This window comes from Fusarium odoratissimum (genome assembly GCF_000260195.1).
Source record: "Fusarium odoratissimum NRRL 54006 unplaced genomic scaffold supercont1.13, whole genome shotgun sequence".
In the NCBI taxonomy this organism is placed as follows: domain Eukaryota; kingdom Fungi; phylum Ascomycota; class Sordariomycetes; order Hypocreales; family Nectriaceae; genus Fusarium; species Fusarium odoratissimum.
Genome location: NW_022158699.1, coordinates 654025 through 670650, shown reverse-complemented (window position 1 = coordinate 670650; position 16626 = coordinate 654025). Strand labels below are relative to the sequence as shown.

Below are 16626 nucleotides of genomic sequence, written 5' to 3'. Positions count from 1 at the left end.
ACTTGCGGCCTTCCGGCCACTTAATTTTGGGTCATTTTGGAGAGCCTGGAGGGCAAGAAGGATCCTAGCCTCATATAAAGACTCTGACATGTTGGGTGGTTGAGAATTATCTGATCAAATAGTGATAATATAAGGTGAGGGATTTTTGGGACACTCGCTTATCTGGGACACTCGCTTATCAAACACGTTACAGGCGTACCAATCATGATAGACCATTCAAGTGATCAACCTCCCAGACTGCCTCAATTAATATGCCTAAGTCGAGGATGATCATAATGATCCGGTGTAACTTTAGTATGATGCCCGACTTATACCAGTTCGGCTTAAGCATGGAACTTTTGTAATTGATCACACTGCCCATTTGTGTTCTTTACCTCTGTGTTGGGGCCGAAGCCTCTTTGAACCTCTCAACCTTACCACAGATCACACTGCCCTATAAGGGCGCACCGTCGCAACGAGAGGACAGGCACCCCTCTCGGTGAGGTGATCTCAGTCAAAATGCCCTCTCTAAAACAGCTCTGCGCAGTTCTCGGCTTCGCAGCACCGTCGGTGCTGGCCCAAAAAGACAACCTTGGCCTCGGCAATGGCTACATCGACATCAAGACCAAGAACCTCAAAGCCCGCATCGTTCGCGACGCTCAAGTCCTGGTATCGCTGACCTCGGCAGACGACACCTTTGACTTCTTACCATTTGATCGAATCGATGCTCGCGCCCAGAATGGGCAGTATCACTGGGGTGACATCACGTACAGATATCGCAAACAAGGCGTCTCAGCATGGACGAGCGGTGATTCTGCTCAAAAGCGGCAGCCTGTGAATAATGTCAGCACGGGAACTGCTCTTGCATCATCAGATCTTGGCCCGACACTACCAGATAGCCCTCTGAACATCACTCGGGAATGGCTCGATTTTAAAGGTGACCTCGGCCTTCGCTTCACCATCACTAACAGTGGGGTCGACAATATCGAGCTTGGAAGCCTGGGATTCCCAGCTGAGTTCAACAGTATCTTCACCAACAGGACAGCCGAGGAGATGCAAGCCCACTGCTCTCTCGCAGATCCCTACATCGGCCTGGACGCCGGCCACATCCGTGTCGCACCGGTCAAAGGTACTGGCAATGGTCTCGTCGTCACGCCGTTGAACGGAACTGAGACACCACTGGAGGCTTACCGAGATCTGAAAGAACCTTGGTTCGAGTCAACTGGTTATGCAAGTCAGACCTTCGAAGGGTTCTATGAGTGGCAGGTTCTCACCAAGGCGTGGGCAGAGAATGAATGGAAGAACCAAGAGCCTTGGAACGAACCAACTTCAAAAGTTTTGAAGCCTGGCAAGTCGCTCAAGGTTGGTGTCCGGTTCTCTCTATCCGAGTCCATTCGCGACTTTGATAAAGCCGTTCGCAAGACCGGAACCCCTATTGTAGTTGGTGTTCCTGGATACACTATCCCTCGAGACCTACCTGCCGAACTCTTTCCTCTGAGCGATAGTGGTGTTGCTTCAATCGATGTTTCACCGAAAGGCGCACTTGGAATCCAGAATTCTAATAAAGGGTTTCAAACGGGGTATAGACTTCACCCATCATCATCTGCTTGGGGACGAGTTCGCGTCAGCATCAATTACAATGATGGCAAGGTGCAGGCTGTCCACTATTACATTACGAAGACAACATCAGAGACCCTCAATGACCTTGGAAGCTTCTTGACTACAAAGGCTTGGTTCAATGATTCATCGGATCCTTTCAAGAGATCTCCATCGGTCATGACCTACGACTATGAGAAGGGCGCAATTGTCGAGCAGGATCCACGGGTCTGGATTGCAGGTCTCAGTGATGAAGGTGGTACTGGTGCTTATGTCGCTGCCATGCTCAAGCAGGTGGTTCAGCCAAATGCTGAAGAGATCGCCAAGCTGGACGAGTTCGTTCAAACCACGATTTGGGGTGGACTTCAAGGGCAAGACTACGGAGTGCGCAAGTCACTTTTCTACTACGATCCTAAACTGGACTACCCGTATAGTAAGGATAGTGACTGGACTTCCTGGACGTCATGGAACAAAGAAGCTTCGGAGAGCCTCGATCGTGCATACAATTATGTTCACGTCGTGGTGGCTTACTGGTCCATGTATCGTGTCGCACGAGCATATCCCGAGCTAACATCCAAATCTTGGAGTTGGTACTTGGACCAGGCTCAAAAGACCATTATTCGGATGACCCAGAAAGACGTGTCATACAGAGACGTTGGTCTGATGGGCGAGACAGTGTTTGGGGAGGTTCTGACGGGTCTGAAGCGCGAGGGTAATGACACTGCAGCAGATGCTGTCGAGAGTGCGATGAAGAAGCGCGCTGAGCTTTGGCACTCGCAGGACATTCCATATGGAAGTGAGATGGCATGGGACTCAACAGGCCAGGAAGGCGTATACTACTGGACCAGGTAAGATCCAAGTACTACCGACGTGTTGTTTATTGCTAACTTGATAGGCACTTCGGCTTCGATGACTCGGTCCAAAAGACGATCAACAGTGTCCTGGGATATATGCCCAACGTACCTCACTGGGGATGGAACGGCAATGCGCGTCGATACTGGGACTTTGTCTACGGAGGAAAGCTCCAAAGAATCGAGCGACAGATCCACCACTACGGGTCTGGCTTGAACTCTCAAGTTCTTCTCTCAGCTTTTCGAGATAACTCCTCTGACACTTACCTCCTCCGTGTTGGGTACGCTGGATCGTCTGCGCCGCTCACCAACATCAATCAAGATGGCTTTCCCAGCGCCGCGTTTCACTCACGGCCGGATACTCTCAAGTGGGATGGTATCACCGGTGATTATGGCGGTGGCTTGATTGGTACGGTATTGAACTCGGGCACCTACGTCGCCGATGACAAGGATCTTGATATTGTCGCCTTTGGGGGTAAACTCACAAATATAGGAGCTCAGTATTTTGTTGAGCCAAAGGATGCTGTAAGAAAGAGAATATTCATTGGGCCTTTCAAAGTTATGGTTACAGTTGATGCTGGATGCATCAGCCAGTTCAGCTTCCGCCTAGGAGCTCGGAAGGGATTCGACCTTACGCTGTCACAGACGGAGGGTGCTCCCAAGGCAGCCAAAGCCGCGGTATGGATTGAATCAACAGGTGATGAAGAGTGGCAACTCGAAGCGAAAAAGGATGTTGGCGTTGAGAAGGGGCGAGGAGGATGGATCGTACCTCTCCCTAAATCTGGGTCTGTCAGACTACAGATCCACTCAGGCGAACTTTTGTAAAGTTTGGGCTTCTTTGTGATAGATATGAGAGTATTTAAGCATTATTCTATTCTTATTTCAAGGAAAAGCTATCCTTATGTGACATGGTTTCAAAGGTTAAATGGGATTTTCTTTTCCCTCGTTTCCCCGTGCCTTTTCTCGATCTCCTCCAAGCTGTAACCTTTTGTCTCACCCATAAAAAGAATGACCATAACAGTCGTCGCCAGACTACATCCGGCAAAGAGATAGTACGCACCAAAAGAAGACTCATCAAGCAACACTGGTGTCACGAGAGCGACGATGTAGTTGACAGTCTACCGATTAGGTATGTCAGCATGCTTTTTAGCAACAAATACTCAAAGGCTTCACTTACCCAGTTCGAGCTCTGCGCAAGACTCGAAGCACTGCTTCTCGTTCGTCTTGGCATACTCTCAACAACCCACGTTCGGAAGCCAATGGCCCAAGTGAGGTTGAATGAAATGGCGAAGAGATAGATGCAAACAATGACAACCCATCTTCCAGCACCGTGGTCTGGATGAACTTGCCCAGATGCATACAGTGATCCCATGATCACCATTAAGCCGACTATGAGGACACCACCTAAGATGCTTTGCATTCGCCGACCCCACTGATCCGCGAAGATTGTCGCGGGAAATGTGGCAACGAGAAGGACGATGGCAGAAACTCCAGATGCCAGGAACGATGCTTTTTCACCGCTGAGACCTGCTTTTGTGAAAAGAATGGGGGCATAGTACAGAACGCCATCGATGCCGCTAAGTTGCTGCATTCCCATAAGGAAGCAGGCAAAAGCTGTTCTTCCGCGATATGGTGCCGAGAACGCGCATCTGAAATCTCGGAAAGTTTGTCGAATCTCGTGCCAGAGAGATGTCTCACCATCTAAACCACCAGCAGTATCCTGTATCTGAGCGAGCAGCTCTTTCTCTTCAGCTTCGTCAATACCAAGCTTTCGGCACACCGTTCGAGCTTCGTCCGTTCGTCCCTTTGAGAGAAGCCAGCGCGGAGACGGTGGTACAATGAAAGCCACCATCGACAGAAGAACGCCGAGAAATGCAACAATGGCGAGAGGTAGACGCCATGTGATAGACGAGCTGCCAAGTCGTGATGTTCCGTAGCAGGTGAAGTACCCCGTCACAATACCAGAGGTGATACCAACCTGGGGGAGTGCAGTCATGATGCCTCTTACTCTCGATGGGGACATTTCTGAAACTTGCACGTAGACATTGCTCAGAAAGAGGCCTTCGCCCATGCCTTTGATGAGCCGACCCAGGATGAAGACACCGAGATAAGGAGCGCCACACTCAATAGCAGCACCGACACCAAATATGATTGAACCGATAGCGATAAGTCTCACTTGTCCGAAGCGATGGGCTAAAGCGCCGGCTATGAGTGCCGTCAACGCTCCTGGGATGAGAATTGTTGAGACAATAACGCCGTGAATTGTCGCGGAGAAGTCGCCGAAGGTGTCCTTAAAAGAAGCCATAGTAGTGATAGGGCCAATACTTCCAGTGTCCATTCTAAACCAGCAAGTCAGACAATCAACCGATCTCAGAACTGTCACAATTGGAGAACATACCCAAAAAGGAACGCAACACAAGAAGTCGCAACACCAGCGCTAGCATACAGCGGCACCTTCATCTTCACAATTTTACAATGAAATCTACAGAATCACATACGAGGATAACAACTCCTCAGTTTTTAACCTTATCTTTTAGTGTTGCGCAATCTTTTCAGTCGGTGTGATCACATTTTTATTGTGGAAACTGGGCGCTTCGGCTTGCCTCTTTGTCAACGGAGAACAGCGGAGTTTCCGCTCTCGGATAAGTCATCGGGTTGTGTCACTGCGCGGAGATATCGTATTTCCTAAATAGGCAATTGTCATTCTCGCGTTGAATGCTGTTCTGAGATATGCGTGTGGCAACACTGTCTTTATTAACTTTTCTTTCTGTTTATTTGTGTTTCATGGATCCCCAATGCTGGTACGCTACAAGATTTAGGGTTCTCTTATTTTGGGCTAGCGATGCTATAAATAGAATAAATACATAGTGGCTTCACAAGTTTAAGCAACGCGAACCCTACTTTGAACAGAACTACATCCGTCTACTGAACCTTTCGAATGTTCACTTCCATCTTTGATAGGAGTCAACGCCGGATATTTATTCTTCCATAGTTCATTGGCCGTGATACGCGTGCTGAAGCCGAACCTCGCTCTAGAAAACACGCCCTACGCCCTACGCCTTCTAGCATTGACATTGATCAAACATAAGGCGTACCGATGAGGAACATTCATATATAAACCATCAATCTTATTTATTACTATGTAGCCTTTAATTATAACGTAATCCAATGCCCAGTCCAGGGGTACATACACCAATTTTCCAATCTACCTATAAAACGTCCAAAGGAATGTCCTCTTCACCGTCTTCCAGAACCCCTCAGTTACCTGGAGAACCATTAACATGATGCTCTTTAAAACACGAAAGCCAGTCTTTGTTATCCGCCAACGTCTGATCCCATGGATCCGCTGTATCGTAAACGATTCTCCTCGCTTCAGTCTGAAACATCTCATCGGTCGGAATAACCCCGAGACTCATCTGTCGCTGCGCATATCTCCCAAGATGATGAACCAGAAACTCCGGGAAGGCCATGGAGCTGCTATCCTGTGTCATTGAGCGTTGCGGTCGCGCTACGGTTTCCTCTACCGCGTCCAAATTACTCAAACTCCCATCGGTAAAATCCGTTGTTCGTCCGACGTTCTCTCGAATCTGGAGAAGATGGTCTCGACAGCTTGGATCAGTCGCTGAGAAGGGCACGGGACATTTCCCTTCGACCTCAATCATATAAGGTGACAGTGCATTCGTCACACGAGCTTTAACATGCGGTTCAAAGTCATGATCGCCCTTCCAATCAGCCATCGTATCACCCTTTCGAAAGTGCTTCGCCAGGTGTTCGACTCGTTCTTTCCACGTCTCCATTCGAAGACCGCAAATTCCACATCTCGATTTCACAGGCGGTCCCTCGACTTTCCACGAATCTATAACCGGTACCGTTTTCACGTGGTGGACAAGTCGAAGGTGCTGGGTAAGATGATCCTTTCGACTGAAGACAGGAAGTTTATCGTCATTTTGACATCCCGCGTGGTTGTGAGTTTCGAGATGTTCTGGTGTTGGGTCGAGTTGGCTGCAATATGCACAATGGTTTCGCCCTGTCTCTGGAGATACCACTACTCCTCCGAAAGGAGCACATCGCCAGCCTGCAAGATCGAGATGAAGGGACTTTTCGTGCCGAGCCCAGTCATACTTACTCTTGAACTTGTCGCAGCAAAACGTACAAGGAAACCGTCTGTTCTGGGGTTCCTTGCCTTTAGCGGTAGAAGAACGTTTTGACTTGGTGACTCGCCCTTTCAAAGAACCTTTTCGAGTTGCAGACTGAGGTGATCCCACCGATGCGGAAGAACAGCTTGTCGCACTTCCTAAACTATGTGTTGACCCTGCGCGACTCCCGACACGGCTTCGACCTAGGCTCCCAGCGGATGAGCGGGTTCTCAACGGTGTTTTTTTCAGTGCATCGGCAATGGCAGATAGTGACGCCGCTTCAGCTTCCGGGGGCGATTCTTGCCATCTTTGCATAGGATCTAGAGCGCTGTCGCGTTGATGGTTATGGCGAGGTATTGAGATCGGATCACTCCCCGTTCGATGAGGCTGACGACGAAAGTAATGGCTCCGTTTCCGTGGAAGTCCGCGTTGGGAATTCTCAGCTATCGGAGAACCGTTGAACGATTGACCGAATCCAGGAACTCCAAATGGGGATGTCGTTGTCGGAGTTCCCGCTCGATTACCCGATGTTGCCAATGGCGAGATGTTTCCCCCAGTTGGTGGCTGTGCCGCAGCGGGTGTTTCCCACGAATTCAGGCTCAATGCAGGATCAAGCCAGAATTCACTTTGTTGTTCTGGTGGGATCATGGAGTTGAGCAAGTCATCCGTGAAATCGAGGTGCTCATGACCGAACGAAAACTCATCATTCTGAGGCGGAAAATACGATTGCTGAGCTCCCTGGTCCTGAATTGGCGTGTTTCTCTCATCAATAGTCCTATTCGCAAGGCCAAGTCTTGCAAAATCGAGTTCCGAGAAGGTCAAGACTATCGGGTTACGCATTAGCGGATCTCAAACCCGAGATGAAAATCTGCTTACTATCGCCATCAACGTCATCCGACGGCGGCCGTCTCGGTGCACTGGACCCCATTGCTTCGGCCTATGTCCCTGCAATGGAGTTGCGGACAATCGCCTGTAGTTATTAGGTAGTTTGCGATGGTGTTGAGGCCAGGCAAAGTCAGTCATCGAGCGCCTTCTTGATGACAAAAAGGCGTCGTTGACTTTCCGGAATCGGAGTGACACTAACCCCCACCTTGACCAAATTTCGTGACACCGAATATGCGATACTACGTCTCCATCGCGAAACAGTCAGAGGCGATTTACCTCCTTGGCATAATCTGCTTTTTTCAGCCGCAATCGTGGCATTTCTCCGACTTTTCTTCTCCATAGTTTGCCATATTAAAGTGATTACTCATGCGCATTGCACAGACCTTCTCCATACCTGACGAGTCATAGATAAGATTATCTCATCAGATCCCCTGGGAAGATAAAGCCATGCGTCAATGTAGCGGTATGAGCTTGCTTCTACGGACTCTTGGTTCATTATTTTCTCTGGAGACGGTCTGACTCACTGGGTGCAGCTCTGAGCGCTGGTGGCGCTGAAGCCATTTACGATGGCAGTGGACAACACGTTGGACTTGCAAGCCGGCTAATTCTTTTCGCTTCTTCAAGAGCTTCTTATTCGAATATCCGGTCAGTGATATGCTCATATCTGCAGTACCCCAGCTTTAGTATAGTTGTTGCTTCTCATCACGCAACAACTATACTTAAGCTGGAGCACGACAAGCCTACATGAGCTCTGCAAATGAATAGATAATGGCACCATTCGACTCTGCATATCGAGAAATATCTACATTTAACGATGGCGATCCGATCCTGGTTGTTTAAACATTGAAGCTACAGCTCACAAAGTGTCGCTTGAAGAGGCTCGAGCACCGATCATTACTTTCATCCGTTCTTACTACAGAACATCGAGCGTGATCGGAGCTATCTAAGAACCATCACGGGATTTCATTCTTGACCAAATGTTGCACCTTGAAGCCCGGCAAGCCGGAAAGCTGGCATATACCAACGCAAGAGTTCTGGCACATTCGAGTTAACCAAATCTCGATCCGGTAAAAGAACCCAATGATTCTATCGGTATCATAACTATTCTTCGACTTTCCACATCTTTTTGTGATCATCTTTGCTCTTGTATAAGTTGGTGACATTCGCGAATAATAACATAGCATTGGTCCAATCAGTGCAGGTAGCCCATGGCGCGTGACGCTCTGCGTAGGGCGTGAAAATGGCTTAGGTCGGACCAAAATCGGAGCATCATTTTTGGTAGCAACGACGCTTACCGAAAGCGATCAAGTTCAGCATGTTTCACACGAGTAAGTAAAAACGAAGACTTGTACAAAACCAACAGTTTAAAGGCGAATAGTATGTCACATTTGTATGAGTTGACTCGCACTAGAGTATGACGTAGCGAAGTCTGAGATTTTGGATAGCAATAGCAGCAGTCAACGATGATGATCTGTAGCCCTCATCGCATCCTCCTCTACAAGCTGATCAATTGGTCGGGGATATCAGACCGCCTCTCCTTCTTTTCCTTCATCCTTCTTGATCGCATCAACCTGGACTATCGAATGCGACAGTCCCTTACCATCCTCCTTCTCATCAATGATCATAGCCGTTAAGCTCTTCCCATATACACAGCCAGAGTCCAGACCAAAGGTGTATCTTGCAACCTCGGGCGAGTCTGCGCCAACTTGTATTCCAACTCTTGCATCATGGCCATAAACGACGATACTTCGCTTCTCAGGATCCCCAATCGAGTTCTGCCATCGATTCCAAGCATCAATCCACCAATCGCCTTCTCGGGTTTCGAGAGGAAATCCAATAACACCCTCTTTGTACTGACCACTGAAGCCTTTGCCGTTATTAACAATATCTGCCCATTTTGATAGCTCGGTCTTTATATCAGCATCATTGACATCGCCATATGCCGCATAGCGTCGTGTCCGACTCTTGGCTCCCTTGAGTAGACCTGCTCGAATGGGTTCGGTGACAGTAGCCTCTGGGTCTGGATATACCAGTCCTCGCATGTTCATGACAGCCCATGAATCTTGTTCTTCCAGTGGAAGTAAGGGAACTAGACCGCCGTGCGCGACAAGCAGAGTCCCAGAGTTCCAGGGCGGTGATGTTGCTCCCTTTCGTAGTTTGATCCGTAGAACTAGCGGCTGTGAGGCTAACCAGGAAATTTGCTCATCGCTAAGATTGGCGGCTGTTGTAAAGTCGCTTTCCGAACTGTAAGGTTTGAGGTCCTCTGGTGATATTGACTTCAAATCGTCCTTCGTCTCGGATGGGGCCGGTTCGCCATCCTTCTTGTCATTCTCCTTTTCCGCTTTAAGCGCCAGCCTCTTCAACCGCTCAACAAGCTTCGTATCCTCCCCCCTTTTGATAGCAGAATGCGCAGCAAGCACCCTGTCCTCATTATTCCCTCTTATCGCACTCGCCCCAAGCTCCATCGCCAAACTGACAACACCCGGACTATCAGGACCCTTGTTGATCAAGTCCCCGACGAGAATAAGTTTGTCGCCATTGGGCTTGCTATACGCGACTTTTTCCACTAATTTCTTCAGTTCGGGCAGACGGCCGTGTACGTCACCGACGATTATGAGTCTGCCTGGGGCGATGACATCTTGAATACGAGTCTGCAAGGGGTACCACGGAAAATCGGCATGAGAGTGCGCGGTAGATGAATGGGTGTTTATCTCGTATTCATTTTCGTGAGAGAGCATTTTCTGGTTGTTAATTATAATCCTTGGCGAACTTTTGAGTTTACGTTTTGGTGAGGGAGGAGAAGAGATGGGCTTGTTACGAGCGGGCGAATCAGAGGGTGGTTATTGGGGAGTGAATCCACTTCGCTGATGACGAATGTGATACAGAATGATTGCACGTGGAAAAAAGGAAGGAATTTCGGATTGATGAGTCAAAGAAACAAATTGCGAGAGTTTTAGCAACTTATTTAGGAAATGGCATGAATCCAGACAGCCTTTCGACGGGTTAATGCGAAGTGGAATCGTATGTTATAATCATGATATCAATGCACATCAGTATCTAAAAAGGCGTGGTGGCAGAGTGGTCTAATGCGATAGACTAGAAATCTATTCCCTTCGGGGGCGTCTGTTCGAATCAGGCCCACGTCGAATATTTCCTTTTGGCCACTTCACCAGTCTGGCACTATTTTTATCACAATTTTCCACTTGTTTATCTTTTTTCTTAGTTTGAACTGTTCCTTGAAAGTATCGAATTTGTTAGTTGAGTAGAAATATAATTGCAGTAATTTAATAATAATATCTTACTATCATGTTACTCTTATGTATGATGGAATAATTTAACACACCAATGGACAAGAGCTTACTATTCAACAACAGTTTATAACAGACTATATTTCAACTGTAAACCTTCTCCGTGGTGTCTACAACTCTATTATTTATTTCAACAATTTGAAATATGCTCTTTAACTACTATAATGCAATAGCAGGTGGTTTCTGAGTAATTTAGGGTAGGTTGAAGAGTACCCGTTATGTCTACCGTTTAAGCATACACCTATGCTTCATCAATAACCTACTTGCAAGATCCCGTAATTCTTTAAAGGCCTTTAGGTTGAATTAGTTTCACATGAAAAAGATCGTTTGAACGGCATCTAATGTTAGACGCCTCGGTGGAAGCAAACTCCACCGAAGAAATCGTGCTCAGCCCTTCACAGCAGGGGGATATGTAGAGTTCACTAGATCCAACAAGACTACGCTGACGCGTTCCCCATTTCACCTTTGTTCAGAGGACCAAAGAGCTTAATTGCCGCCAAGGGAGGTGGTGTGACAAATGCATGATATGATTTGCTTTAGCTCTATAATTCTGATCAAGAAATCCCCAGCTTCCAGTTCCCCGGGATGTCCAGACCCAAAGCAGCAGGGCTGAAGAACCAGAAAGTCTAGAAATGTGATATCTCTCGCATGGCATGCTCTACGGACAAGCCAGCGGCATGGTTAACTTCTGGACCTCAAGAAATTCGCTTAACAAAGAAGCATTCGGAAGGCAGCGTCGCATGCCAAACGCTCTCAGCTACTAGAAGCGCCCCAAAAAGCTTGATTGTTGTCAGAAACGACGAAAGCGTGGAAACTTAGATGCCGGAAACTACGAGAGAACCAATCGTGGCTTGTGCTGTGTGGGGGGCTAGAATCGTTGGTCTTTGTTGATTGTCGTGTTGATTGCTGTTTGCGTAACCTGATAGTTTGGCCCTGCATTCCAAACGCGCGGGCCCCGTTGACCAGGCCCAGGTCCCAGGCACGATACCGAAAATCGCTGCCAAGATCAAGGGTTCAATCGTCTTTTTCAACGATGAATATTGTGCTATTGAACGTTGCATTAACACATCTTGGCATCTTTGTTTATGTTTGAGTGGTTTGAGCAGCTGTTGTAAGACATGTCAAGGGATGACGAAAGACCAACAAATCCCGCGATAAGGGCGACGCTTGTTTTAGCGCATCCCTTGTGCCTTGCAGGTAAAAGACAGTTTAGCCTCTTTTACTACCTCGTAGTGGCTGTAGCGTATAGACTCAGGGTCTTGTTAGTCGGAGGTCGAATTCGGCAACTCGGATCTGGTGGAGCCGAACCAACTGAACTTGGCAACTTCGGATGGTGAGGCCGCTGTAAGCAAGCCTCGATCATTCCACACTAACAAAACCGTTCGGAATCTAGGCCCTGCTCTCCACTTCAGCTCTCGTTGGCCTGTGATAATGGGCACTTGAAATAAGATCCAGCTGTTCCCCTGCTCTGGGGATCTAGGCAGAGTCGCATCATTCAGTGTTGCGCTGTACGCTTGTCTTGTAAGTCAAGTCTGCACACAGAACAGGTCGAGTCGTGTTGCACGACTCAACTTGTAACATGGCAAACCTACAGTACTGACTAATTCCTCCAGTTATTAAGGGCTAGATCGTACCCAGGCAGTCACCCGACGGCCACCTCGTCTCCTCCCGACGACAAGATGTCGATGTTTGGTCGGTTCCAAGAGAGCAAGAAACAATGGCGTAACTGTATAGTGGCCTGTTTCGCAATCTATGCTCTCGGTTTTCTCTTTTTTTACTACAGCTTCCCGGCCTTTGGTGACTTTCATCGACCTCATCACCATGCTGTCTCTGTCACGAAGCAGTCAAAACATGTCAAGCCAGATAACATCACCGTCAGCGGACTGGTATTCTACGGTCGACAAAGTCGAGTTGAAATAATGAAGTGCTTCATCGAGCGTAATCTGGTCGAAAACGGAGGATGGCTCGACGAAGTTCTCTGGGTCGTCAACACTGAGCAAAAAGGGGATCTCCGATATCTCGAAGAGATCCTGGCTTCCAACCCGGATCGATACAAGAAGATCTATTCCGACGAGATCGCAGGGACGTACACATACAAGAACATATGGAAGAAGTTGGACCGTGGAAAGTATTACGTCAAGATTGACGATGATGTCGTACGTGCAATATTAATGCCTTGGTTCGCTAAACACTAATCACTTGTCTCGCAGGTCTGGATCGACGACAACGCTATCCCCAGTCTTGTCACACGCAAAGTCCAAAACCCCAAAGACTTTGTTGTCTCTGGCAATATCATCAACAACCCCCCTCTTGGCTTCTTTCATATGCGCATGGGTGCCATTCATCCATACTTCCCAGAGGCTTTTGAGCCATTCAGCGTCACAAACGCCACTGATTACTGGAGACCTTCCCGACATCCTTCGTGGGATGGACCCAAGAAGTACAAGTGGGAACTCAAGAATGAACCTCCTTCCTGGCCTCATCATCGATGGCTGCGAGTCCCTGACGATTCGATGCTTGATCAGACTCCTGCTGCAGAACTCAAGTACGACATTTGGGGCGATAGCTACCGCAACTGGGCTATCGCTTCCCAAATGCACATGTCGCTATTTGAGAACATCGAGAAGAACCAATTAGACCTGTACAAGTTCGAGAAAACTTGGACTATGTATGAAGATCGAATCCGAATCAACTTCATGTGCATCTATAGTGATGACATCCTGGACACGGATCCTGAAAATTGGCCCCAAGGACGGGGTGACGAGGACATGATTGTTCTCGATCTCCCAAAGAAGCTCCGGCGACGTAAGTCTCCCATAAACAATCCACTATACTTCAACACTAACACTCTCTGTCAGCTGTTGTGATTCAAGGCGACGCTCTAGCCGCTCACTACCAGTACATGGACCAGAAGCAATTGGAATCAACCGATATCCTAAAGCGATACCACTCTATTGCAAAGGATAAATACTGTCTAAGCTTAGATGCAGCTCGAGGCGTCGCGGAAGCAGATCTGAAACAAAGGTCGATTCGAGGTCTCTTTTCCACCCCAAGTGGGTATGATGTTTGATGTCTATAATACGGAGTTATATATCCTGGGATGGGAGCGTGTCGGTTATTATGCTAGAAATTGCACAAGTCGTTTTTTCACCGCTTCATCTCATGCCTTGTAGTTTGTCCACCTTCGTGAAACTTGCAAATATAACTTGGTTTACGGGTTGTTTTATCTCGGTTGTTTGTTGCCGTTGAGGTTACATGGCATACGATGGTCCTAGTCTGCGATGGGGATAGGGGCTAGCATCGTCAAGACCCTCTTTTGGGAGAAATCGTACTATCGCCACAGTACTAATGGTCACTACTATTAGGATCTTCATTCATTATCGGCCGGAGAGGTCTAGAAGCGCAAGGCGACAAGAGACCTTGGCCTGGACGAGAAAAGTACCTGGTCACGGAGCGTGCTTAGTTCATCATAAGCTATTCTGAACCTACCTATTCGGGTCGAGGGTCCAAGCTGTTTGACATCTTTCACGCGAGGGGAACTGTTTTACGACTGAATGAGAGGTATCTTCTCACAGCAGAGCTGTGGCCTGATGCCTTTAGAGTGATTGGAGCTTCACGTTGAGCCAACTGGTAGAAAAGATATTATTTTTGAGACAGATACAGAATTTTGCCTGCTATATACACTAATATGATATGATTACTCTACTTTCGAGAGTGAGTGACTGTCCATCGAGTCTCAACACTGATCTCGTTGTTCTTCATCTCAGAAGATCCAACAGTCAGGTTCTTCTCCGACCCTGACTCATCAGGGAATCCTGCAACAGCATAACCGTGCTGCAGCTTATCATTCGGCCTGTAATCATCCATCTCCCAGGTCGACAAGTTTGGGTCTCGAGCGATTTCAGGCTGGGTGCTGGCGGCACCTGATCGGCTGGCGTCCCTGAATCCTGTTGACCGTTCGGTAGAGTACTCATCCAATCGAGACCCCCCCATTCGCTTCTTGTACTTGGCGTAGAAAGGTCGCAGCATGGGAATGCTGACGCAGAGGATGGCCAGGTTAGGCTCGAGGATGAAGAGGAAGATGGTGGTGGGCATGGTTCCTGTAACATTGTTGTTGAGATCGACGGTTGAGATGTAGATGAGTCGGAAGACAGCACAGACAACGCAACTGTTCGAGTCAGTATATACTTCTTACATCAAGAGTGAAGAGACCTACGCAAGACCCAATGCGAAACAAGAGGTGATACCAATCTTCTCCGCACGGCGTGTCTTCAAGTTCCAAACGCTATGCATAGGAAGCGCCATAATGATCAAGTCTCCAATAGCGTTGGTAGCGATCAAGGATTGAATCATGGGGATGTACGCTCCACACTTTCCTTGAGCAGTCCACTGAGCAGAGACTGGGTTGCACAGGAAGATACAAGCACAGAGATAGGCGATGAGCCACATGCCGACAAAGACGAGGGCAGCCTTGGATGACTTTTGCATGAAGCTTGTTGGGAAGACTCGGATGAAGAAGGCCAACATGCTCGCTTTGACGGAGGCGAGAAGGGTGACATAAATGGCTTGCATGCAGAATGTCAACTTAAGGATGAAAGGAATATTCGCGGCGACTGGATCGAAGAGTTAGTAAACGATACTGGCGTAGCGCAGAGGAAGATGATCGGTAGTCGACTGCGGGCGAGGGAACGCACGCTCAGGGTGTTTCGCTAATTCGTAACCATTTCCAACAGGTGCAAAAAGTCCTTGACAACACAACATCGCCACGCCCAGCGGCTGCAATCACAGTCAGTAATGGCCGACCTCAGCCAGAGATAAGTCACCAACCGTTGCGAAAATAACGAATCCATCATCCCATCCAAGCCCAGGTCCCATAAGTCTTCCAATGACCCGCAGAGTGACGACGATCAGAACCAACAACACGATCAAACAATTGATGACAAGTTCGGCTTTGACATAACCCAATATGGGCATGTAAACCTGCGGTGTCGATATCACCTCAACTGCTTCCGCCGACATGATGGGAAGCACTCAAAGCGAAACAAATACGCCGAACAAGAGAAATTCACAATACAGGGAGGAACTAAAAGGAACCCATTCTTCCTTATATAAACAGGAACCATAAGCAGGTCATGTCGATCACTTTACTCCAAGCGAACGGCTTGGGAAAAAAGGACCTGCATTAGCTGGGGGTTCTTTAACGGAAACTTGGCCCAAATGAGACTGGTTTGTTACAGATGACTGAGACAAGACATACGAGTCTGCACTTGGCTGTGGTCTCCTTACCTATTCGAGTGCAAAGGCTCCGCTGCGTGAAGGATAACCCTGGGATCCTTGGGGGCAACGGCCTTGGAAAGATGCAGTGACGAGGCAAGGAGATCCTTGACAGGGCCCTTTAGCCAGCGCGGATGACGGATCCGTGGCGAACGGGACTTGGCGCGGCAATGGGGGGGAGGAGCCTCAATGCTGGGTCTTGATACACTCAGGGGGGATGGATTGGATGCTTCGGTTGGCGTTGTATATCCGAGCCTCACGTGGGAGGCTCATTTGCGACCCAATGGAAGAAAAAGACGATACGTAAAATAACATCTTGGCATCCAGAATATTGGTGCAGGAACAGGCGAACGAACCGAAGTTGCCGCATGAAACATTTTGATTACAGACTACTCCACTATCAAAGACACTTTCTCGACTCCCGCAGCCGTAACATCGTAAACGGGTCGAATGAAAAGCCGGGAAAGTGCCGGGTTTCTAGTGCTTCCATGGCGAAAAACCACAGTGTCAGGGCTGAAGAACAAGCTCACCGTCTTGTCTCGAAGAGAACTGGCCAGCTGACCTAAACATTATAAAACAAAGTCTTATAGGGCTAAG

The 16626-nt window shown here is 48.2% G+C and overlaps 6 protein-coding genes and 1 non-coding gene across 7 annotated transcripts; 3 read left to right on the top strand and 4 right to left on the bottom strand.

Annotated features, from left to right (window-relative positions):
• Positions 1 to 498: 498 nt before the first annotated feature.
• Positions 499 to 3251, top strand: FOIG_08647 (uncharacterized protein; the record flags this gene model as incomplete). Its single annotated transcript, XM_031208707.1, has 2 exons — positions 499 to 2423; positions 2471 to 3251. The coding sequence occupies 2 exons, from the start codon at positions 499 to 501 to the stop codon at positions 3249 to 3251; spliced, it is 2706 nt and encodes a 901-aa protein (XP_031061713.1).
• An 89-nt stretch (positions 3252 to 3340) lies between these two features.
• Positions 3341 to 4731, bottom strand: FOIG_08646 (uncharacterized protein; the record flags this gene model as incomplete). The annotated part of the gene is made up of 2 exons (XM_031208706.1): positions 3341 to 3544; positions 3604 to 4731. 2 exons carry the CDS (start codon positions 4729 to 4731, stop codon positions 3341 to 3343), a joined length of 1332 nt encoding a protein of 443 aa, XP_031061712.1.
• Positions 4732 to 5533: 802 nt separating this feature from the next.
• On the bottom strand, positions 5534 to 8576 carry FOIG_08645 (uncharacterized protein). The gene is made up of 2 exons (XM_031208705.1): positions 7439 to 8576; positions 5534 to 7386 (listed from the first exon to the last, which is right to left on the bottom strand). The coding sequence occupies exons 1-2, from the start codon at positions 7488 to 7490 to the stop codon at positions 5684 to 5686; spliced, it is 1755 nt and encodes a 584-aa protein (XP_031061711.1). The 5' UTR covers positions 7491 to 8576; the 3' UTR covers positions 5534 to 5683.
• Positions 8577 to 8782: 206 nt separating this feature from the next.
• On the bottom strand, positions 8783 to 10306 carry FOIG_08644 (uncharacterized protein). The gene has a single exon (XM_031208704.1). The coding sequence runs from the start codon at positions 10183 to 10185 to the stop codon at positions 8971 to 8973; it is 1215 nt and encodes a 404-aa protein (XP_031061710.1). The 5' UTR covers positions 10186 to 10306; the 3' UTR covers positions 8783 to 8970.
• A 205-nt stretch (positions 10307 to 10511) lies between these two features.
• Positions 10512 to 10593, top strand: FOIG_08643. The gene has a single exon. It is a non-coding gene; the product is annotated as a tRNA-Ser (tRNA).
• Positions 10594 to 12218: 1625 nt separating this feature from the next.
• Positions 12219 to 14460, top strand: FOIG_08642 (uncharacterized protein). Its single transcript, XM_031208703.1, has 3 exons — positions 12219 to 12911; positions 12966 to 13560; positions 13614 to 14460. The coding sequence occupies exons 1-3, from the start codon at positions 12435 to 12437 to the stop codon at positions 13823 to 13825; spliced, it is 1284 nt and encodes a 427-aa protein (XP_031061709.1). The 5' UTR covers positions 12219 to 12434; the 3' UTR covers positions 13826 to 14460.
• Positions 14458 to 15774, bottom strand: FOIG_08641 (uncharacterized protein; the record flags this gene model as incomplete). The annotated part of the gene is made up of 4 exons (XM_031208702.1): positions 14458 to 14923; positions 14972 to 15368; positions 15450 to 15531; positions 15583 to 15774. 4 exons carry the CDS (start codon positions 15772 to 15774, stop codon positions 14458 to 14460), a joined length of 1137 nt encoding a protein of 378 aa, XP_031061708.1.
• Between the last annotated feature and the right edge of the window lie 852 nt (positions 15775 to 16626).